Raw genomic sequence first — 22,918 nt, forward strand, 5'->3', positions numbered from 1 at the left:
GTAATACCTTGCTTAGTTGCTAGGATAGTGTCATTCTTTTGGTCGTGAAGTTATGGTTCTCTAACCAAGTTGAAGGAATGCTGCATTAAATTAGTTCTTGCTTTGGCATAATCTGAAATGTGCTATTATGTGTGATGACAGTTTGATTTTCCTCACTCTTCTCTGTTAGACACTACTAGTACCCTTGGTTGTTCTAACTTTCAAGAAATAGCCAATTGTGCATATATAAACGACATTCTACCTCAATCTGGTTTTCTTCTCAGTTGTACTATGGATTGACAGAAATTTGCTTCTGGAAAAGGTTGTTGGGGACACCTTCTGTCGTATCTACATTTTCTTTTGGTCTTACCCCTGTATGTTCTTAACATGCTTCATATCAGTTTGTTCATTAGTTTGTCAGTGATAACATTGGCTAAATTGTCACTTCATAGCTAAATCAATATCTGATTATGCCCTGAAAGAGAAAAGTCTGCTTATGGCTTTATTAGGATGTTTTGTCCAAAAGAAAGAAAGAAATTGAGCTCTGTTCAGCAAGAGTACAAGCTCACGAGAGACCATATCAAGGCCGAGCCTGCAACTTCTTTGGCTACTAGTAGCTACCTAATGGGTTCTTATTGGGTTGTAACCATATTTGGCCAGCAGTTTATATAACTTATGCACTAGAAAGTTGGGGTGGTATGGTGTCTGATTGTGAAGGTTTGAATTGGAGTGGATTATATTTATTTCCCTTGTGAGAATGGGTTGGTGGGGTTACAACTTGGGTTACAACCCAATTAGCAGGGTTAACCGTGGGTGTCCTCGCTCGCAGCCGCCACACAGCGCTTAAGACCTCAAGCAGATTGACGTTGTCGCCGGCGCCGAGAAGCAGCTGGGACTCGGTCGGCATACGCCCAGATGCGCAGCCACCGCTACATCAAGTTCAATAAGGGCCCGACAATCGTTTACACCACTGAGTCAAGGCCTACACGGTATAAGTATAACCCTTCTCCCTCCCCTATATTTGTAGTGTGGTGCGTTACTTTAGATATGATGTATCTGTCTGATGCATATGCATTTGCTTCAGATGCTTGGCAAATGAAACTGACATGGTTTGTTTGTTAAACGTTAACCAATGGGGGAGAAGAACTGAAGTTCATTTTATTAAAAAGATATTTCTGATGAATTTTGATCACTATTTCTGGTTGCTCAGCAGAACTAAAAAATGTTTTCCCTTATCAATGCCATTCCCATCTACTGCTCTAGTACTTCTACGTATCAGTTGGTTACTGCTGGTCTTGAGAAATCTCAAATGGTATTATACACCATATAGTTAAAGGATGCCAGGGTATGAATATGTGAGACATTGTTATCACTATAATCAGCCCTATACTGTACGGTAATAGGTAAGACACAAGACTTAATTTTTATGAAATGAACTCACTGATCTAATATTCTAATCAATAACGCCATATGTTTCTAAGATCCTAAACCCTAATACCCTAACCCAAACCCTAAACCCTAAACCCTAAATACAAATCCATAACCTCTAAGCTCTAAAAACTCTAAAAGCATAAGTTAAGAAACCCAAGATTGTCTAAAAGCATGTTAGCTTCAGCTTCGCTGAAGTCCTACCATATGGTAGGAATTGATGAGGAGGAGCCGTCTCCAACTAGCTCCCTTGTGCCCGCAAGCAAGCTAGTACTAAATAGAAAGAAGAGAAAATAAAAAGAAAAACTATCAAGTGTTATAGTGACAAAACATAAAAAAAGAAAAGATAAAATAAGAAAAAATATATATCTAGAACAACTTGTATGAACTCGTGATAAACAAAAATTAGGATACAAAATAACCTATCATGGGAAGAAAATGAACTGAAAAGGTCAATCAAAAAATACTGAAGAAAAATAAAATGGAAGGGAGAAAATAAACAGAAGAAAAAAAATCATGTTGACACAAGAAGAGAAAATAACGGATGGAGAAAAGGAAAAAAAAGGAAGGAAATGAATGGAAGAAAAGAACACGTTAGGAAGAAAGCGAAGGAAGAAAAAAAACACCTAAGAAAATGAAACCGAGTAACCAATGGAAAAATAGTTACGAGAAAAACAAAAGAAACCGAAAAAAGAGAAACGGAGGAAATCTGACGCATACATAGCATATTCCAACAAGCTGAAGAAAAAAACTATCATGGACTACGTATCTGAAAAGATATAGCAGTGGGCTGAACATCCTGTTGTTGGACTTTCTATACTTGTTCAAACTGATTTAGGGGGTGTTTGGATACGAGGTGCTAAACTTTAACAGTGTCACATCGGATGTTCGAATACTAATTAGGAGAACTAAACATGAGCTAATTATAAAACTAATTGCAGACCCCTTTGCTAATTCGCGAGACGAATCTATTAAGCCTAATTAATCCATCATTAGCAAATGGTTACTGTAGCACCACATTGTCAAATCATGGACTAATTAGACTTAATTACACTCCATCTGTGCAATTAGTTTTATAATTAATCTATATTTAATACTCCTAATTAACATCAAACATCCGATGTGATGGGTGTTAAACTTTAACACTTATTGCCAAACAGGCCCTTAGTCCACAAGCAGCAGAGGACGCACACGCATGCCGAGGAACCAATCCCGCATCGACAAATAGTTATCCGTCGCAGATGCGTTACATAGTCGCGACGCTGGCCGACGCCCAGGGCCTCGAGTCGCGTGTAGACGGGCCACCTCGAAGTTGGGCCTGTAATATACACCTTTTCTTTTGCTCTGGGGTTTGTAGGCTTGTTGGGCCTGGATTACCGACCAAGTTGCTGCAACATTCGGCCCACATTTATGGCCCGGCCTGACACTAAACCCCAAAGCAAGCGTCACTCGCCAGGTTGTCTCCTCCTCTAGCGCGCGTGCCCGCCCGCCGCGCCGCCGAAACCACCGCCGGCCTCCTTCCAGGCTTCCACCGAAGCACGCGAGCCGCGGCGAAGAAATTCATCCCTCCTCCTCTTCTTCTTTTCCGTCTTCCGCTGCTCTCCGCTCCCCTACTGGTATTGATTTGGCGTGGATTGGAGTTCCGTCCGCGCTAGGACTTGGGGATTGATTTCTTTCGTTACCTATTGGTGATAAACCCTGACTCACTTTTTTTTTTCAGGTTCTTCTTATTCAGCACACACAAAATCTATTTCAGTTGACACCATTGGATTGTGGTGCAGTTAATTTGGCAGAAAACTGAGCTAAAACCCCATGGACGACGGTATGGCCTCCCTTGCAGTGGAGCCCAAGCGGGAGCAAAATTTTCTAGTGAGGGTGAGGATGGATGCCTGGACTCAGCCGTTTGCAGTTTCCCACAAGGTGAGGTTGGTGCACATCCTCAAGAATCTCCACACCTCGGAGGTGAAAATCTACTCGGACGCATCCAAGGAGTTCATTGAGCTACTGGATGGTGAATCCGGTGAGGAGGTGCTACGGGAGTACGTGCAGCAGTCGCCGCAGCTTGGGGAGCTGGTCGAGGCGTGGCGGCTCCACCGGGAGAAGCCGGGCATGGCGTACATACTTTCACTCTTTGCGACAGTCCTGGGCCACCCTGATGGTAGGCTGAGGCGACATGGTTCTGTTAAGAAGAGTTTGGATGGTGTTGCGAGGATGATTCTGGAGGACAAGGAGAATATGGGGGATGTGTATATGGAGCTGAACAGCGGAGAGTTCCGGCGGCAGAATGCTGCGTTGGATTTGCTGGCTGCAATCGTCAGGCGTGGTGGGGGTTTGGCTTCGGAGGTTGCTGAGAGATTTGATTTTAAGATGGCTATTTTGCCACAGCTCGCAGGGACAATGAAGAAGAAAGGGAGCAGGGATGGAGGGAATCGGCGGAAGGGTGCTGAATTTGGGTCCACAAGGCGGTCATTTGTTGGGTTTGCCATGTCATTTCTAGAGGTTGGGAACCCAAGGCTGCTAAGATGGATCCTTCAACAGAAGGAGGTATACTCAGGGGTGCTTCGTGGAATCGGGAATGATGATGCCGAGACTGTCATGTATGTCCTCTCAACTCTGCGAGATAATGTCCTGGTAGAGGAGTCACTCGTCCCACCAGGGCTCAGGAGTGTCCTCTTTGGAAGTGCCACATTGGAGCAGCTGAGCTTGATTTCAGGGAATCTGGATGCAGGGGAAGCGGCTGACATTGCTCATGAGGTATTGGTCATGGTGTGCACTGATCCAAAAAATGGATTAATGCCAGGAGCAAACTTGAGAGGTAATGAGAAACGCTTGCTGGATCTCATGAAAAAGTTGAAAGCTGCTGAGGTTGCTCACCACAAAAGTTTGTTGCTGGCCATTGTGAGTAAGAGGGTTTCTCTTTGTTCGGCATACATGAATGAATTCCCTTACAATATTGAACCACGGTCATCTCCTTCTTGGTTAGTTCTTCTGAGCATTTATATGTTTATTATTTTTATAGTATAATATTGTCGTGTCGATCTAATTATTATTTGCAGGTTTGCAGCCATCTCCCTTGCAGCTGATGTTATAGCTTCAGCAAAATGTGATAGCATCGTTCATACTCTTTCATCCAATTCACATGGTCTGGTGTCTGTAGATGATGAAGAAGTTCAAGTAGTCTTGAAGTGCATCGTGCCCAATGTGTGCTCCCGGGCAGTGATAAATAGGGGATTGCTGCATTCTGATGATCTTGTGAAGCATGGTTCACTGAGGCTTGTTTTTGAGTCAGTTAACCTGTTATGCTATATTATTGAAGCAATCAATGTAATGGTATCAAGAGGGAGAGCAAACTTAGAATTCATTGGCTCAACGAAAGTAACCATCAAAATAGATGATTCCCCAGTATTAAGCTGTTCTGATGCTGCAGATGCATCCTTAGTTGATGAGGTTCACCAGGGAGATGAAACGCAGATCAAGAGGTGGGCATCTCTAAGAGAATACATCCAAGATGAAGTTCATGGAGCTATGCCTGATCCTCAAGTCCTTCTCAAGTTACTCTCTTCTGCCAGTCAGAAGCATCAAAATTCCTCTCAGAGTATGCAAAAGAAAAATGCTCAATTTTCTGAGCCTCCTCAAAAGAAACGAAGATGCAATGCTTCCAGTGAGGTTGATGATATTATTATTGGTGGGATTGATGCTGAGCAGGGTAAGGACACATCTGAAGACCAAGACCTGGAGTCCAAACAAGATCACACAACCACCTTGTGTGAGATATGGGGCTTAGATAAACAAGATCCAAAGATGAAAGATGCAAAAGTTGTAGAAGATGTCTTCCACTCGAAGTTGCTGGATGTTCTCAGGTTTTATTTGGTAAGGTGCAGCTAAATTCAATTATGCTTTGCTTGCACTTGCCCTTTTATTTGCATGTTCTGAATGTATTTCCTCTGAAATTGACCTGAATATTTGTTTTGTGCACTTCTTTAATTGATGGGATTCATTGGCAGTTTATAGCCTTAACATTCTCATCATTTAATTTTTTTTCAGAAGGTGATGCCCAGCTCTTTTGATGGATCATATGACTTCTTTAGGATTATACCACCTAACCCATTGGATCTATCCAAGGATGAGCAACAGTCCCTGTTATCTCTTTTACTCGAGTATTCAGGCCAATCTGGAGGATGTTGGGACCTAGAAAGAGTTCCGGAATCAATGTACAAGTATCTACAACCTTTGTTTTACATCATGTTGGATTCACAGATTAAGAACATCCGTGATCAAGCATACATTTTAGTTAAAGCTGCTATGGCGAGTTCTGGTGCGTTTGATCAGAACTTCACGGAGATTGATGCATGGTTGGTTTTCTTGCCTGGTTATGAGGCCAAATGGTGTATAAGAGAGAACCAATTAGTTGGAGCACCTAATAAATTGTCATACATTGTGATTCCTTTTCTCTGTGATGCTATTTCAGTAGTTGGTAACAACTTGTACAAATACCAAGAGCACACACGCAAACTTATCTCTAAATCAGGCCAGTTTGAAGGTATTACTTTCTTCATAATGTTAATAGATCTGTAGTTACTCTTTCATTATATTATGTCAAATGTATGTTCAAGCTAAGCTAGTTAGCTTGTCATGTTCCATCATATCAACTACACCACCTGATACTCATGCTTTAGAACAGTAATGCAAAATGGAATGTCAAGAATAGGCAGTTGACTTTTTTAAAAAAACTTGCACATCACCTGAAACCTAGTAGTTCTATCAGGCTGCCAAGTTTTTAGAGGGTATGTCCTTCCATCTTATCATCTGACCATTTCAACAACATGTTTGTTGATATGCTTATGTCATGTTAGCATTTATTTAATTGCAGTTGTTTTCTTCTTTTGGATTTGGATTTAGATTTATGCGGTTCGTCCTAAAATCACTCCATGACATTTTCTTATTATAAACACTTTACATTTTTTTTTACTTTTAATCACCGTGTCATCTTGTTCATGCCTCTCATTCTTGTCCGTTCTGCTATAAATGTTGTCTTATGAGATTTAGCTTCATATATATGCTCAATCTTTTCCGTTGTGGTTTGTAGGCACTCCAGCTTTCAGCCCTCTTATTATTTGTGTTCTTCAGAAATGCCTTAGGCTACTTGACTTAGAGTCTGGAAGTATGAAATTACATGAGAAGTCCACAATTTCATTGTATGTGTGCAACACAATCCACCTTATTATGCAGTCTCAGGTATATTGGACATACCTTATACTATGACATTTTACGGATTTGCATGATGAATTGACTAATGCGATAATTGTAACAGGCAGACGTGCATTTATTATCTGATCTTATAGGTGCTGTTCTAAATGAGAGATTTGATAAATTTTCATCTGAAGAAATGAACTCTTTGATTTATCTTGCTGAATGGAGGCCATTAATAACTATGCTGCATTTCTTGAGGAGAATTTCTAACCAACACACTCATAGTCTGTTCACCACTCTGGTACATTCTCCTGAGTTTGGTGGTAACTCGTTGTGCTCTGTATCTAGAAAGGTTGAAGAAATGTTGAATCAAGAACAAACTAGTTCGCTGGATGATGTGGCTACTGCATTCTTATTTTCAATCATATGTGCACCTCCAAAAGATATTATCAGTGACTTTCCAGATCTTCTTGATGTTGTGAAAACATATTTTCCATATCATCTTGCTTTCTTGTCGTCGGTTCTTTTTCTGCAACATGATTATCTAGCTAAAGTTGCTAGTTGTTGGCCAGATATATTCTTCAGCAGCATCAGACTGTTTAAGGATGATTTGAATGCTGACCATGTAAACACTGTTGAGGACAAATGGAAAAACCTCTCTGTTTCTACAGAATCAGCTCCGCTGAGTACATTTTTAAGTGTCAGTCCCTTCTGTGCACTGTTACCTTCAGTATTGAGCCTTGCATTTTCTGTGTCAGATGAAATTAGGGAAGCACATAAGGATGCACTTCTAAGACTTCTTCAAGTTAAGCTGTCTGAATGTACATTCAGTGAGGTTACCTTGTATCTGAGAGTCATCTTGTTCTGGAGTCATCACCTGCTATCGTCATATACTATTAAGTCTTCAAATGTTCTTGAACAGCTATGCAATTTGTGCTTTGCTCTTGTTGATAGAGTATTTGAGCATATTCAAGTTTTGGCTGCTGACAGACAGTCACAATCTGCAGACCTGCCCTATCCAGTTCAACATATCCAAGACATTGTTGATTTTGTTATTCACCATCCTATAATTGCCTTGTCTTTGTCACGCTCTTTATCCAATTGCCAGAATTTATCAGATGGGAGTTTGGAACATCTGGAAGAGGCTTTGGTTGTTTTTTCGAAGGAAAATCTGCACCTTTTAGATCGTTTTGTTCTAAAGCTTTTGGGTAAATCGTATGACCTTTTACTAATGGTTGGTAGCTTTGAAGCTAACTACTCTAGAGATGATGGCCCATCCCACGAGTCACTGTTTGCTACTCCAAATCTTCTGCTGGAGAACATACTGTTGTTGTTCAAGGAGAAGTTTGAGCTCTGCATGGGCAAAGTAAACTTTGGACTGCTTTTGCCAAATTTCTACATGGTTCGTGCACTGTCGAAATTCCTTTCTCCTGTCAAACTACTGGACCTTGCAAATTGGATATTCACAAAATTGGCGGATTGCAGCTCCAGTTGTTCACCTGCTTTTGTTCCTGCTGCTTTGATGTGTCTATATATTACTGATGTTGCCATGGAAATGTTGTGCCGTTGTCTACAAAAAACTGGTCAGAGATCAGAATCCTATCTATTATGGGACTTGGAGATTCATGTCACCACCATTCAGCAAGCTTATCACATTGTTCTTCATTTTGCTACTAAATGGAATCTTGAATTTGCTGATCATTGCTTGCTGAAGATGCTGGGTCGTATCCATCACACTGAAAGATATGCAGGATGGAGCACCGACTATATTGCGTTCCATATGATACTATCTACATTGGTCATCAATACTCCCATTGATGTTCTTCATCACTGTATCTTTCCCGCATCTAAGGTTAAAGCAAAAGCCTTACTGTTGCTTTTGGAAGCAAGTCCTATGCATATGAACCTTTTTGGCAAGATATTATTGGAAACTTTTAAAAAAGACAATTCTCTTCTGCAAGTCAAGGATTCTGATTCTAATGCTTCATGGCCTCAAGAAGATGGTGCTATACTTCTATTGCCTGCTGCTTTATCATGCTTGAAGTGTCACAGTGATGACAATGGGCGGTGGGCCAAATTCCTTGAGCCAGTTTCAATCTTTTATTCTGAACTCCTATTGTGTGATAAAGGGTTTTCAAGCTGGAAAAGCTTTGTTACCAGGAGCATTTTTGAGGAAGATTTTAGTGACTTTATACCCACATCAGTTAAAGATATAATGATTTATTTCAGTGGCACTCTCTTGGGGAAATCAGTTATGATGTTGCACCACTACTTTTCTTCAAAAGAAATGTCGAGGAAGCAACGCTTGGACATAGTTGGTTCAATTTTTCCAGAGTCATCTGAGCTATTAGATTCTGATGTTAACGATATTAATCCGACTTCATGCAAGGGCATTGTGAAGGTTACTAATGAACTGTTTGCGAAGATATCACTAATTAGGCTGTTGTTATCTCCTCCTAGAAAATTATTGTCCAGTGAAGTAGCTTCGGAGAGGGAGTCCAAGAGATTGCACAAAGCAAAGCTCAATTTCATTAGCATACTGGTCAGAACTATGGATAAAATATTCATGAATCTCCCTTCAAGTGACAATATCTTAGCACACTCTGCTAAGGAACAAAAGGTCATCCATTTTCTGGAATATGTAATTCTCAAGAATATTATCGAACTATCTTCAGAGATTCAAAGTCATCTAAACCAGCTGAAGTCAATACCATTCCTTAGTCAATTCATCAGATCATCCCTACTGCATAGATTCAATGATCCTGTCGCAATAAAAGCAATTCGATCTATTCTTGTTGTGCTCTCACAAGCAAAGTTCTCTGCTGATGAAATTATTGAACTTCTACTGGGTCACTCCAATTTTATGTCAACAATAACATGCAATGGAGTTTCTGAATATCCATCTGCTTGTAACCCTTCAGGGGGGATGCTACAGCCAGCTCCAAGTATTTTGAAATTAGTTGATTCTTCTTTCATGGAAGAAAACAAACCACAACTTTGTACCAAAGAAAAGGGGAGAGTTGAAATCATCAGATTACTAAGGGTACTGTATGTTATTAAGAGCCGGCAGCAGAACAATAGCCAATTGAGGGAATCAAGAGAATTGGTTTTCTTGCTTTTGTCTATTTATGATGCAACTCTTAGTGAAACAGATTTGGAGATACTTCATCTTATGAATGAGATAGAATCAACTGAGTGCAGAACCATTACTGAAGTGGACCACCTGTGGGGATCTGCAGCTCTGAAATTCAGAGAAGAACTGAAACTTGATTTTTCAAAATCAGATACACAGAACATAGAGAATGCAGAAATTACTGAAAGAAGAAGGGCACTCTTTCGGGAGAACATACCCGTTGATTCCAAGCTCTGTGCAAAGACAGCTTTGCTATATTGCTATAAAAGGTCTTCAAGGGCTTCTGCTTTCTCCCTGGAACAGCTTCAACGGGAGAACTTTACTGATAGCTTCGAGGTAATTTTGTAAAATAATATTGTCAACTGAACTTTGGGCGTCGTTCTAGATTTTGTGCTTTCACAATAATGTTATTTGAATCTCGTTCATTTGCCTTCCTCAATCTGATTCTGGTTGGCAGGAAACGTCTCAAAGAATGGATGCAGTTCAGATTTATGATCCCATTTTTATCTTGCGGTTCTCAATTCATACCCTTCTCATGGGTTACATTGAGCCTGCCGAATTTGCTCGATTAGGGCTGCTTGCAATAACACTTGTTAGTATAGCATCTCCTGATCAAGAATTGAGGATGTTGGGCTATGAATGCCTAGGAGCATTTAAAAAATCCCTTGAGGTACATGCTATTTCATTAATCTCGAAATTTTACCTGTTGTCTTGATTGGTTTATTTGCTTATCAACTATTCCTATCTGCTTGTGTTAGATTTTGTATGTGACAAATTAGCTTCACGCAGTGAATGTATTATTGGCTAATCTACATGCTTGTATCTGTATGTTTCAAATTCTAGCATTCGTAATAATGGTTACATGCTTGTATCAGTATTGTTAAAATTCCATTCATAGTTTACATTTTCTTTGTTGGTTAATGTTGTTCACATGTAATTGCTTTTATGCTTATTTGATTTGTATGATGTCAAAATATTTATTCTTATTAACATTCTAGGAGCAGTTTGAGTGCAAAAGGCACTTGTATAGTATTCTGTATCTGTTATCCTTACATGAAAAATATATTTAAAGCTATTTTCACATATTTACAGACTTCTCAGAGAAGCAAGGAAACGTGGCAGCTTCAGCTCCTTTTGACATATCTTCAAAATGGGATATCTGAACAGTGGCAGAAGATACCTTCCATTATTACTGTTTTTGCCGCAGAAGCATCTTTGACGCTACTGGATAGCTCACATGCTCAATTCACTGCCATTAGCAATTTTTTAATGCATTCCACCTCTGCCAGTCTGCAGGTAACTCTTCTTTTATTTATTTGCATATATGAACTATCTTGGAGTGTGTATTGAACAGTATGGTATTTTAGTATATGATCTTTCTTTCTTTCTTTTTGCAGAGCATTCCGTTATTTCCAACCTTGTTGCAGAGTAGTTCAGTTCATTTTAAAGCTGAACGTTTGTGGATGCTTCGGTTACTATCTGCTGGATCAAACCTAGCTGATGATGCCAAAATATACAAGAGAGGAAGAGTCTTAGAGCTTGCTCTTGCGTTCTGTTCTTCACCTGTTTCAGATTCTGAATCAAAGGTTTTAGTCCTTAAGGTAAATTCTGTAGTTTTTTAGTGCATTTGAATTTGAGTTCATGGGATCTAGTATCTGCTTAGATATTCGAACATTTATTTCCATTTGATATGCTTGCTTTGCATTGTAGATGTTGAAGAAGTGTGTCAAGCTGCCAGTTCTAGCTCATCATCTAGCGAAAGAGTCTGGCCTTCTGTTGTGGTTATCCTCTGTTATTTCAATTGAAGGATCCGGTGGTGCTGAAAGTTCCTGTTCTAGAGTAACTGAGTTAACGTTGGAGGTAAAACACTTATAATAAATTATTTTCTGCTCTACTGCAAGCCCCTTCAGAAAAAGAGGGGGGGGGGGGGGGATAAAACACATGATCTGTCATCTTTTTGCATGAGTCTTCACTGCAACTGGCAATCCATTAATTGTTCCATGAAAGTTCTGTTGATGAACATGAGGATTATACTATCATTTTATTTATGCAGAACACTGCTTTAGATACTGTTTGATATATCATATAGGACATATTGATCTGTTATTTTGGTAAATTTTCTGCATTTAGTCAAACTCACTATGCTAATGTTATATAAACACCCTTGTGGCATATTAGAGTTGGAACAGATGGAATATTAGCAACCTCCTTATTAATTGGTTTATGGACATTAATCTTTTTTTACCAAATTTATGGATTAATCATTTCAGCTCCATATTAGGTTTCTTTTTGGTTTGTTATACTTTTGTCTTTTGAGACAGTTAGCTACATTGCAATCAAACTATTCTAGTAAAATTCTGAGCAGTTTTTATATAGCAAACAGTTGCTGAAACCCACATTTTCTTTGATTATTCTATTTATGAAGGGATAGGTTTGGCACAACTGTGTTATTGTTGTCAATTGTTGTGTTTTTCATCTGAATGCTAGAATTACCTTGGATAAAAATGATCAAGTGACTTGTTCTTGTGTGTGGCTTTTCTGCAACATCATGACTTCCTAGGTGTGTCATAAATCTTCCCTCTGTTGTCAGACATCTTATTGTGGTCTGGAGACATTACTTGTGTATAATTTAAGTTTTTCTAGCTTTGAAGGTATTTGGTTTGGGGCAGATTTGCGAAGCCATTTTTAATCATTAATTTGTAACTTGATTTGCTTTCTTTAGGTAGTCAATGATTTCATATCATCAAGACTAATTACAGATTGGCTCCAAGAATCTGCCCTTGAGCAACTCTCGGTGATATCAGCAGACCTTTTTGTCCTTCTAATTAACAATGCCAAATTATTGAAAGGAAATGTTCCCTTGTTGACTTCAGTGCTTAGTGTGATTACATCAACAATGAGGTTGTCTATGAAAAGGAAGATATACCAACCGCATTTTACCTTGTCCCTTCATGGTGTATTTAATCTGTGCCAAGCTACTGTTGGCAGCTCAAGAAGTGCAGAGCATAAGCTTACAATGGAACTTGGTATCGATGCCATTCTTATGAATGGTCCTATGCCAATTTTATCTGAAATGGTACTTTATTCGTGTACTGCCTTTAATTCACTAGCCACTAAAAGCACGTTTTTAGCATTGTTAATTTGTTTTAATTATCTAAAACTGTGTAATCCTTATGTTCCTTTTTTTTGTAATATTTATCTGCTTGAAATTCCGTAGATTTGTAATTATTTGTATACATATCATGAATGTTTAAGTTTTATATAGATAATGATTAGGTATCTGTAGCATCATGAAAAATGTAATCTTATCTATGCGTACAAATTACGGAGCAGTTGTTTTTTCTGCCCAAGGATTATATGGAATTTTATGTAAATCTTTGTTTTGTTTGACAGGATAAGTCAAGAATATCAATGGTTGTTTCTTGGGCAACTTCGAACATCTTCTGGTTGTACCCTAACCAAAGGTCTATATTGGAAATATCCTCAAAAGAGTCACCAATAAATGAGTCTCCACTTTCAAAGCTTTTGCGCTTGTTAGTGGCTTCTGTAATACTTGGGAGGATATCCAGCATCTCTCATGGAAAGAGTGGAGATCTTGCACGGAGCACCAGCAATCTTGGAACTCTTTATTCTTTCTTGAACGATGCATATGAAAGGGTTGAAACGGTAGAAAGTTGCAGTGCGAATGATACGCTAGCTGTCATTATATTATACCTTCAAGACCATGTGCAAAAGAACAGTGATTCTTTGCCATCAGTTGTGATGGCTCTTTGCTTGTTGCTTCTTGACAGATCCAGTAAGCAAGGTACACTTCTGACTTTGCTGCATTCTAATGCTGATCATAAAGAGATTGGATGAACCTAAATTAGTCTATAAACTGTAGGCTGTCTTTGTGCTCTTGTTGTCTCCTTGCTGGAGTAATGAGGCATCTCATTCAATTTTTTTCCTCTTACCTTGTTGAAGCAGTGAACAAGCACCTGGCCGACAACCATGTTAAGATTGAAATGCTTTGCTCAAAGATACGGTGTCCTGCTGAATCTAATCCTTCATGGAGATGGTATGGGCTCTGAATGTAGACTATTCAATTTTTATACGCTTCTCTGATGATGACACAAGCGCTGGACGTCTGCATGTTGCAGAATTTAATAATGTTTATTCATCTTCAGGCATTACTATCAACCCTGGAAGGATCCTGCTGCACCGCGCACGGAGATGGAGCGCTTGGAAGAGGAGCAGGCGTGCCGAAGCCTCCTGATCCTATTTTCTAATGCCTTCAGTGCCCCCCTGCCGGAATTTCCGGTACTGTCACTAGATGATGTTGAAAAATCTGGCCTGTTCCAGTGGGAAAGGGAGTCCACGGTTAAGCTGAAACATTGCGATTAGTTTGCTGAAGCAGTAAGTTGAACCTAAGACTGCTATATTCCCACATTTGACCTGTGTACAAGTCGTAGAATTGTTGGTGTTTAGAGGAATGCTTGGTCCTCAGTTGGATCAAGTAGAGCTCCGTGCACAGAGCTTAACGGGACTGCCGAACGCAACCATGTTCGACACTTGAACAATTTTGGTCTGGCATTCACTGCTGTTCTCCTTTCGATTGTATAGGGCATCTACTGTTGTACAAGTCTTGGCAAACAGAGTGGTACTGCGCCTGTGTAATAGGTTGGAATCGAAACCCATGTCGGTCCTGATCGGCGGCAGGACCTTCACGGTGAGCGGCACCGGCCGCACCCGCACGGTGCTGTTCCTCCCCGCCCAAATCATTCATGGGACTCTCTTCTTGTTGCCCCTATGCCCACTGCTTCCACTATTAGAAACCATTCTGTGTACTGTAGTTTTCCTAATTTAAAGAAGATGCCATATGTATTTTAATGTCTCTTTTTGTCTGATTACTCCAGCCTTTGGCATTGCTCAGTAACTGCAATATTCATGTCATCTTAATTAGTAGCTCAGTTTTCCTTTTGTATCATTCCATGATGGTTATAACTAAGATCAGGGAATGTTTAACTGAAACTAACATTCTTTTTACGTTTTATCAATTTTTATTTTGTATATGTAATATTATTATTTTTAATATTTTATTTGATTTGAAACATGTGAATATGATTTGTCGAAGACCAGTGCGCGCAAAAGAAACAGGATAGGCCAGCAGGTGGCACATCAGTTTAGGAAGCCAACCGGTGGGTCTATGACCGCTGACCGGTTTGAACCGTGTTTCCTTCGGTGTACTCCTGCAGTTGGTTTGGTTGAGTTTGGATTTAGAAATAACTAGCAAAGTAAAACTTGAGATCAACCGGAAAGTAAACTAATAATACAAATAAAAGGATAGAAATGTAATAAGTATTTGAGTAGAAGGAAATATGTTAAGTCAAAATTCTATTGATTTTTTAGCAAACGTGTAAAGATCCATTGAGTATAATAAAAATTGAAAACTTTATAAGTTTTAAAAATATAGTGAGATTTCACCACAGCAACGTACGGGCATTTTGCTAGTAAAAAAACTGTGTTGCATGTTTTAGTTGCGTGCCAATCTTAGCTGTTTGTATGACTAGAACTAGAATATGCACTCGCTGTGAAACTATATTATTTTTGGAAGAAATATAATATTGCATTGTACTAATAACACAGAACTGGCTATCAAAAGATATCAGAACAAACCTCAAGAAAATACAGGACCGAAACTCTATCGGTACATACAGGCAACGTTTTCGCTATCAGTAGTTTATTACACCATCCAAATGTTAATCCAGACCGGCGATAGACTAGCGAATGAAAAACGAGCCCTTTATAAAGACGCTGAAAGATAACGTTGCTTAAATTGCCATAAATGGGATGAACAAGGGGAACCAAATTAAGATGCCATCGTCAATCGCCCTGCAGGGTGCAGGCGAACGGACATACTACACGTACCAGCATGCGCCCAGTGACGTGGTCGTAGATGTTGCTCTGGCGGATGCGCTTGCATGGCCACGACAGGAGTCACAGCATCACCACCGGCCACACCGCCGTGGTCACCATCATGGCCAGAAAGTACACCACGACCCGCGCCGCCGACGCCACCCGCCCGTCGTTGGCCGCCGCAAGGTACGCGGCTGCCTGGCGCCGCGCCCACGGCAGCCACCGTCGCCGCTGCCCCGAGGTGGTTGTGGCGGTATCCAAAGTGCCAAAAGAACGGGAGAGCTAAAGCAGAAAGGAGAGGGGCAGGTGGAGGTGGAGCCGCGAGGGAAGATTCTAAAACCCATGAATTCTCATCGGTCCATTAAGGGTGTGTTTGGTTACTGGGTTGTAGTGGGTCGGAATGGGTTCGACCCATATTGTCCCGTGTTTGGTTGAAAAAGGAGGTGGGTTGGGTCCAACCCAGATGGGAATATTCCCACGAGATCCGGGTCCGCTGCATTCCTCCAAAACGGAGGAACCACGCCGACCCAGATGGACGCCGTGCTTCTCCGTCGCCGCGCTTGCCCGCACACCAGCGCGCTCGTCGTCTCCCTCGGTCGCCAGGCTCCGGGACGCGCACCCGGGGCTCGCCGTCGAGGAGGCGGGCGGCCCGGCGGAGGCGGCGGTCGGCGCCGGGCGACGAGGAGGCGGCCGGGAGGGAGGGAGCGGGCGGCGCCCGGCGGAGGGAGGGAGCGGTCGGCCCGACGGAGGCGGCGGTCGGCGCCGGGCGACGAGGAGGCGGCCGGGAGGGAGGGAGCGGGCGGCGCCCGGCGGAGGGAGGGAGCGGGTGGCGGCCGGCGGAGGCGGCGGTCGGCGCCGGGCGACGAGGAGGCGGCCGGGAGGGAGGGAGTGGGCGGCTCGTGCACTCCGTGGAGAGCCATGTCAAGACAGTGATGGCGCTGGCGCATGGGAAAATGGCCACCACCGGGGAGACCCGGCTGCTTAGGGCGGGCATTGATGGGTATGTGAAGTGATTTGATTTTGGGAAGCTTAAGATCACGCACTAGTTGCGGCACCCGCAGCCGCTCCTGTCCGTGGCTTGTTCGCCCTGTGGCACTGTGCTGGTGGCTGGGTCTGCAAAAGGGAAGATTTATATGGGCAAGAGGAAGAAGAAGGCTGTTGACGAGGAGGATGAAGGGAAGAAGGCTGACAGTAGTGAGATTGATTGGGTATCGCCAGAGCCTGAGAAGCCAGTGTTGAAGCCAAATTACTTCCGGTACTTCCTCCGTGGACAGAATGAGAAGGCTAAGGAGGGTGACTTCGTGATTGAGAAGCCTAAGAAGGTTAAAATTGCGGAGCATGATAAGTTACTGAGAAAGTGAGGCTCTGGTTTCAGCTTTGGTTAAGAACAACCCAAGAAGCGCTGTGGCTGTGATGGAGGAGCTGGTTGCGAGGAGAAAGCTGGTGAGATGCTTTGGGAATTTGGATATAGAGGAACTTGGGCTGCTGCTTGAGTTCCTTCGCCGGAATGCGACACTGCCAAGGTATGCAAGGTTCTTGTTGGGTGTAGCAAACAAGGTTGTGGAGATGCGAGAGGAGGATATCCGATCTGATGATAAGCTGAGGATGCACATCAGGAATCTCAAGAGAATGGTTGGAGAAGAGATCCAGATACAGCACACGTTGCAGGGGATTCAAGGAGTGATTTCACCCATGCTTGCACTTGCCGGCGGATGAAAAAGATGCTTTTCTTTGTACGGAGTTTTTTAAGGAGTTGATGGTGACGCAAGGAACACGATTTAGATAGGTTTAGGTCGCTAGATCGCGTAATACCCTGCGTCCTGTGTGTTGATTGTATTGAACTTCTTAGATGTTGTTTTGAGGGGGTCCTTGCCCGCCCTTATATAGTCGGGGGAGCAGGGTTACAGGGTGGAATCCCTAGTCGGACACGGTTACAGGATTCTACTCCTAGTCGGTAGAGTAGTTCCCTTGTCTGTTCCGACTAGTATTCAGAGGTCTGTAGGTCTGCGTTATCCTGTGACACAGCCTAAGTCCTGATCATGTCCGAGTACGCCCCCGAGTAGGCCGTACAAGGTCTACTCGCGGGCCTGGGGATGTACGCCCGACATGCCTGGACTCAACCGTTTGCAGTTTCTCACAAGGTGAGGTTGGTGCATATCCTCAAGAATCTCCACACCTCGGAGGTTAAAATCTACTCGGACGCATCCAAGGAGTTCATTGAACTATTGGATGCGTGTAGATGGGCCACCTCGAAGTTGGGCCTGCACTATACACCTTTTCGGTTTGTAGGCTAGTTGGGCCTGGATTACCGACCATGTCGCTGCAACATTCGGCCAACATTTATGGCCCAGCCTGGCACTAAACCCCAAAGCAAGCATCGCTCGCCAGGCCGTCTCCTCCTCCAGCGCGCGCCCACCCGCCGCGCCGCCGAAATCGCCGGCGGCCTCCTTCCAGGCTTCCACTAAAGCACGCGAGCCGCGGCGAAGAAATTCATCCCTCCTCTTCTTCTTTCTGTTTTCCTCCGCTCTCCGCTCCCCTACTGATATTGATTCGGCGTGGATTGGAGTTCCGTCCACGCTAGGACTTGGGGATTGATTTCTTTTGTTACCTGTTGGTGATAAACCCTAGCTCACTTTTTTTTTCAGGTTCTTCTTCTTATTCAGCGTACGCAAAATCTATTTCAGTTGGCACCATTGGATTGTGGTGCAGTTAATTTGGCAAAGTGGAAGCCTTTGTTCCTTTTCCCGAATCGACTTTATTTCAGTGCCACTACATGCATACATATACTGGCTTTATGATGAAAAGTGACCAATAGCTAAGCAAACATCATGAGAGCCACTGCCTACCATCTCCTATCCTATGACTATGAGTGGATCTAGAGCCACTGTCTAATTTTGCTTTTCGAACTACTATAATACTATATATATGGATATGGTAGCATCACTATTTTTTTCCACCGCATTTGGGATAAGGTAAAAATAAACAAAAAAAAAAGGAAAAATTACCAAAACAAAACCCACGACCTTCTGATCCGAAGTCAGACGCGCTAATCCACTGAGCTATGCGGTCGTCTCATGCCTTCATTTGTGGCAAAACATCATACTTCGGCAGCAAGGAGAATGCAGATGGCCTTTGCCGCCCAGTCCAGAACATTATAGTGCATTGAGATCACTCACCGGACCAGCAAGGCAAGCAGTAACACAAGCTATGGACTATAGGGTGCATGGAGGAAGAATTAGAGGTCATCGACGGCGATATGAGCATGCACAATATATGATCAATTAGGATAGGAATCAAAGCAAAAGGAGGTTAATAATTTTGCAAGTAGCTTAATTGCATGTGTGTGCAAGATGCAACTATATCGTCCAAGGTGTTGGTTGGGCTTTTGTTTGCAGTACTAGCTAGTTTTTCTGTTCAAATTCCTCATCCTGATGGCCTTACATTTTGCATGCATGCATACATACATATCTTACCAAACCCAGCCATATCCTGTATATATAGTCTTTGTTGATGCAATAATTGTTGCTTTTTGCCAGGATCTGCTAATTAGTTCATGTCAACCGTTTCGACATACTCAGCGGCAGATATGCTTTTCTTTTTATTATCACCAAAGCATACGCACATATTTTTTTTTGCATAAATGTTTTATTTAATTTCTTCGAGTACACACATATGATGGGCTGGGCTGCAAATTGCTCGGCCGGCCCTTTTTCATGATGGATTAAAAGGCCGGCCGGCCGGCCCATGGAGGATTTGCTTTGCTTTGCTTTGCTTTGCTTTGCTTCGCATTCGTGCCCGTGTGCCGTCCATCCCGCAGCTAGAGTACAAGTTCCCCGCAGCCGCAGCAGGCGGCGGCAGCCAGCGCCACCGCTCACCGCACCACTGCCTCCACGATTCCGCTCCCGCTCCCGCTCCCGCTCCCAGGCAAGCAAGCGCTCGTCGCCCGACGCCTGCCCGCGTTCTCCAATTGTTCAGTCGAAAGATTTATGCTGGCGTAGCCTCACACCTGCATCGATTGTTGCGGGGATTTCTTTGGCTCAGCTGGAGATTCTGGATTTGCAGCTTCTGTTGCTCAGGTCAGCGGAATAATATTCTACCTGTGGTACGCGCGTGCATTTCCAATCCATCTAGCTCTAGTATACCTCTGGTACACGGTGGTCACAACTGGTCATTGTTCTGACCAGGTCCCTTTGCGCTGTTGAAGCACTCTGGGAAGGGAGAGACATCGATAGACTGTAGTTTGTAGAGGTGGTACGACTTTTTTGGCAGTTGAATCCTCGATGAGAAATTTCATTATTTGGGTCTCGATTCGTGAGAGAGAAGGGGAACTGAAATTAGCTTCCCATCTGCAAGCCCTTTCCCAAAAGTTCCCCACCCCTTTGTTCTGCACTTTAACTGTATATTTTTACTCACTCGAAAGTCAAAAGGCAAAACATAGGTGATAACAAATGCATGGCCGCTCAACTACTTGTCCTAAAAGGAAAATGAGATGATTTAGAATTTACCTCGGCACTTTGTCTCATGTAAGAAGCATCAAGTATGATGTAGGATTCACAGTTGTTCACTAACCGTATAGATGCTGACCACAGCAAGATGCCAAATTATATAGGTTGCAAGACCCACCTAATCCAACAGACCTGCTACATATTTTTTTTTATATGCTAATTCTGTTATTTGTCGTAAGTAGATATCTTGTGCAGCTGGAAAGTGACAATTCTGTGCTTAAGATAGCGACAACTGAAATTCCCTTTCTTCTTTTACAAGAGCTGAGAGGTCCTTCTCTGTCTTTCATTACAAATGGTTGCCCCTGCATATTCTTCCTACTATTCTCAAGGAATATATTCCGGGCACCTCTTTCCTCACTTTCCCCTCACCCTTGAGAGGCCATCTCCAATTCATCACCATCTTATTCCTTCATAAACAGGCCATCATTATACGAGATTGAGAATCAGCAACGACTGCAGGAAGATGCTGAAGAAATTGCTGCCAAAGACTAAGAGCAAGAAGAAGAAGGAGGCAGCCTCCTCTGCGATACCCACGTTGGATCGGCTCCATGAGGTCTGTCATCCACTTTGTACCTAATTCTTTGTTTGTCTTCCTTGTTCTTGATCTTTACTCTTGCTGTACTTGTGTTCCCTCAGTAGTAATATATCATCCGTAGGAGTCCTATAACTTCTTTGTTTGGCAAGATAAGTCTGGATTAGGGGCGTTGCAGTTGATGTAGGTTTAATATGTTCTCATCCAAAGAAGTTCTCGAAGTGAAGAAACTGATCACTTGTAAAATATGTAAAGAAACTTTTCCTTAGAACGGTGCCTCCCTCGTCGCTCCCCTTCTTAAGAGTATGCAAGTACTATAACTTTTTTTTTGGCAAGATAGGACTGGATTAGGGGTGTGCAGTTCATGTAGTTTGTGTGTCATGAAATAAGCCTATGCATTTTCAGTTGAATGCTGTAATTTAAACACGTGGGGTTTCTCAATTGAATGGATTTCAGAAGTTAGAGTCAAAGAAAATAATAGAAGATTAGAAATCCTCATGTTTGAAAAAAGAGGGGAAGAAGTCCTTCTTGGCAAAAGCTGCCAGTCTTCCTATCGTGGTAGGATGTGTATAGAAGAATATAAATCTAAATTCTAGATGGTCAGCTTTATTTTTAATCCTAGTTAAAATTTGTTTAGCACATACCAATTTTGAGGACTTAGTATATTTGGTGTTGACACTATGGATGTATCTGTTTTGCGATAATGCGCCTCTGTCTGCATCATAAGTGATTGTCAACAAATAAGCAAATTATGTTTGTGGTGCCAAGATTTGCCTTACAGAATGGTGTATTTTTACTGTTCATGTGGGTAGACTTTAGAAATGCTGGAGAAGAAAGAGCGTTTCCTTCAGAAAAAGTGTTCTGCTGAAATTGAAAAGGCTAAGGATTATACAAAATCGAAGAACAAGAATGGTAAGCAAGCATTACTTTGGAGGGGGGAAAACTCATCTGTCAGTCTTACATGTTATTACAATCTTGTGAGAATTTTTCATACATAAATGTTAAATTTGCAGATTTGTTTGCTTGCTAATTTTCATGAGCTGCAATTCCTTGTTGTCTGTTGCAGCTGCAATTCAGTGTCTAAAGAAAAAGAAGCTGTACGAGACACAAATTGAGCAGCTATCGAATTTTCAGTTGCGAGTTCATGACCAGGTGATGAAAAATAAACATCACAATTTCAGCTTGAATATTAAAGTCACTTTGTCAGAGCTTCTAAAAGGTTGCAATAAACTGACAGGAAATTAATTTTGTAGATTATAATGCTTGAAAGCGCAAAGGCAACTACTGATACTGTTGATGCTTTGCGCTCTGGATCATCTGCTGTCAAATCTATTCAGCAATCACTGTAAGGTCCCATTTCCCTATTATTTTGACTACAATGGCTAATTAAGCTGTAGCACACCGCAACTGAAAAGGTTGCTATTTTCTACATCTCTCTTAATACAATGAAAGTATATTCTCAATCTAGTAGTTATGTCCAAGCTAGCTCAGGGGCTCAGCCACTCAGGGCCTTTTGTTACGAAGTTTGTGCCCATTCTGAAGTTAACTGAATTCTTGTATTGCTGGGTCCCATCTAGTAGGCCATATATACTATAATGTTAATAATAACTGGTAGATGGATGAACTGGCTGCTGTAATTCTTGTGCAGGAACATCGATGACATTGAAAACGCCATTGATGAGGCAAATGAACAGACAGAAAACATGAGGCAGATACAAGAGGCACTTGCAACGCCAGTTGGTGCTTCTGCTGATTTTGACGAGGTACTGATGCTCTTACTTGGTAAAAATTCAGGATCGAGCCATTACATGAACAGTCAATTTACAAAATACGTGGAGTTCATTCCGTTTAATTTCTTGAAACAGGATGAGCTAGAAGCAGAGCTGGAAGATCTGGAGGAGGAAGATCTTGAGGAAGAGTTGCCCGAACCACCAGCGAGGATACCTGCGCCTGTGGAACCATTAGCGAAAGCAGCATCCTCGTCTAGGCAAGGCAGTGATTTGAGTGAACTGACAAAACTTCAGGCAGAGATGGCACTTTAGTTGTAGCTTCTAGCTTTTGCGCTGACATTGGGAGGATTGGCGACATTGCAATCTCTCTGTGTTCATCGATATCCTGCCATCCTGGTGCTTACTTGGTGTGAATGCTGTAAATTCAGGTTGTTGTACCACCTAGTTAGTTTGTACTGTAGCATGGTGTTTTGATCAGGATTCTGTTTTGATCATGTAGGCGTGGCATTGAAAAGCTTTATTTGCC

General features: G+C 42.1%; 2 protein-coding genes and 2 pseudogenes across 6 annotated transcripts; 3 read left to right on the top strand and 1 right to left on the bottom strand.

Annotated features, from left to right (window-relative positions):
- The first annotated feature begins 2,857 nt into the window (after nucleotides 1–2,857).
- On the top strand, nucleotides 2,858–14,679 carry LOC117834564 (uncharacterized). Of its 4 annotated transcripts, XM_034714115.2 has the most exons (15): nucleotides 2,859–3,023; nucleotides 3,128–4,385; nucleotides 4,464–5,277; nucleotides 5,452–5,947; nucleotides 6,494–6,642; nucleotides 6,719–10,066; nucleotides 10,188–10,400; nucleotides 10,823–11,026; nucleotides 11,128–11,331; nucleotides 11,441–11,590; nucleotides 12,453–12,806; nucleotides 13,124–13,535; nucleotides 13,697–13,787; nucleotides 13,897–14,125; nucleotides 14,333–14,679. In XM_034714115.2, exons 2-14 carry the CDS (start codon nucleotides 3,220–3,222, stop codon nucleotides 14,111–14,113), a joined length of 7,818 nt encoding a protein of 2,605 aa, XP_034570006.1. In that variant the 5' UTR covers nucleotides 2,859–3,023; nucleotides 3,128–3,219; the 3' UTR covers nucleotides 14,114–14,125; nucleotides 14,333–14,679. The 4 variants fall into 4 exon arrangements, with proteins under 4 accessions (XP_034570007.1, XP_034570006.1, XP_034570005.1 ...); XM_034714114.2 differs by having other exon boundaries at nucleotides 2,859–3,095; nucleotides 3,189–4,385; nucleotides 13,897–14,679; XM_034714113.2 differs by having other exon boundaries at nucleotides 13,897–14,679.
- LOC140223607 (uncharacterized) lies at nucleotides 14,222–15,895 on the bottom strand (annotated as a pseudogene).
- Nucleotides 15,896–16,431: 536 nt separating this feature from the next.
- On the top strand, nucleotides 16,432–17,630 carry LOC117833180 (protein SLOW WALKER 1-like; annotated as a pseudogene).
- Nucleotides 17,631–19,424: 1,794 nt separating this feature from the next.
- Nucleotides 19,425–22,918, top strand: LOC117834023 (vacuolar protein sorting-associated protein 32 homolog 1). 2 transcript variants are annotated; one of them, XM_034713631.2, is made up of 7 exons: nucleotides 19,425–19,701; nucleotides 20,550–20,683; nucleotides 21,475–21,574; nucleotides 21,729–21,814; nucleotides 21,916–22,007; nucleotides 22,311–22,425; nucleotides 22,528–22,918. In XM_034713631.2, exons 2-7 carry the CDS (start codon nucleotides 20,594–20,596, stop codon nucleotides 22,702–22,704), a joined length of 660 nt encoding a protein of 219 aa, XP_034569522.1. In that variant the 5' UTR covers nucleotides 19,425–19,701; nucleotides 20,550–20,593; the 3' UTR covers nucleotides 22,705–22,918. The 2 variants fall into 2 exon arrangements, with proteins under 2 accessions (XP_034569522.1, XP_034569523.1); XM_034713632.2 differs by lacking the exon at nucleotides 19,425–19,701 and having other exon boundaries at nucleotides 20,407–20,683.

This window comes from Setaria viridis, chromosome 8, assembly GCF_005286985.2.
Source record: "Setaria viridis chromosome 8, Setaria_viridis_v4.0, whole genome shotgun sequence".
Lineage (NCBI taxonomy): Eukaryota > Viridiplantae > Streptophyta > Magnoliopsida > Poales > Poaceae > Setaria > Setaria viridis.

Excerpts from the sequence above, each read along its gene's own strand:
- LOC117834564 (XM_034714114.2), top strand. The coding sequence starts at position 3,220 with ATGGACGACGGTATGGCCTCCCTTGCAGTGGAGCCCAAGCGGGAGCAA. Across the intron at positions 10,067-10,187 it reads ACTTTACTGATAGCTTCGAG|GAAACGTCTCAAAGAATGGA; the intron begins GTAATTTTGTAA and ends TCTGGTTGGCAG. Across the intron at positions 12,807-13,123 it reads TGCCAATTTTATCTGAAATG|GATAAGTCAAGAATATCAAT; the intron begins GTACTTTATTCG and ends TTTGTTTGACAG.
- LOC117834023 (XM_034713631.2), top strand. The coding sequence starts at position 20,594 with ATGCTGAAGAAATTGCTGCCAAAGACTAAGAGCAAGAAGAAGAAGGAG. Across the intron at positions 21,575-21,728 it reads AAAATCGAAGAACAAGAATG|CTGCAATTCAGTGTCTAAAG; the intron begins GTAAGCAAGCAT and ends TGTCTGTTGCAG. Across the intron at positions 22,008-22,310 it reads AAATCTATTCAGCAATCACT|GAACATCGATGACATTGAAA; the intron begins GTAAGGTCCCAT and ends ATTCTTGTGCAG.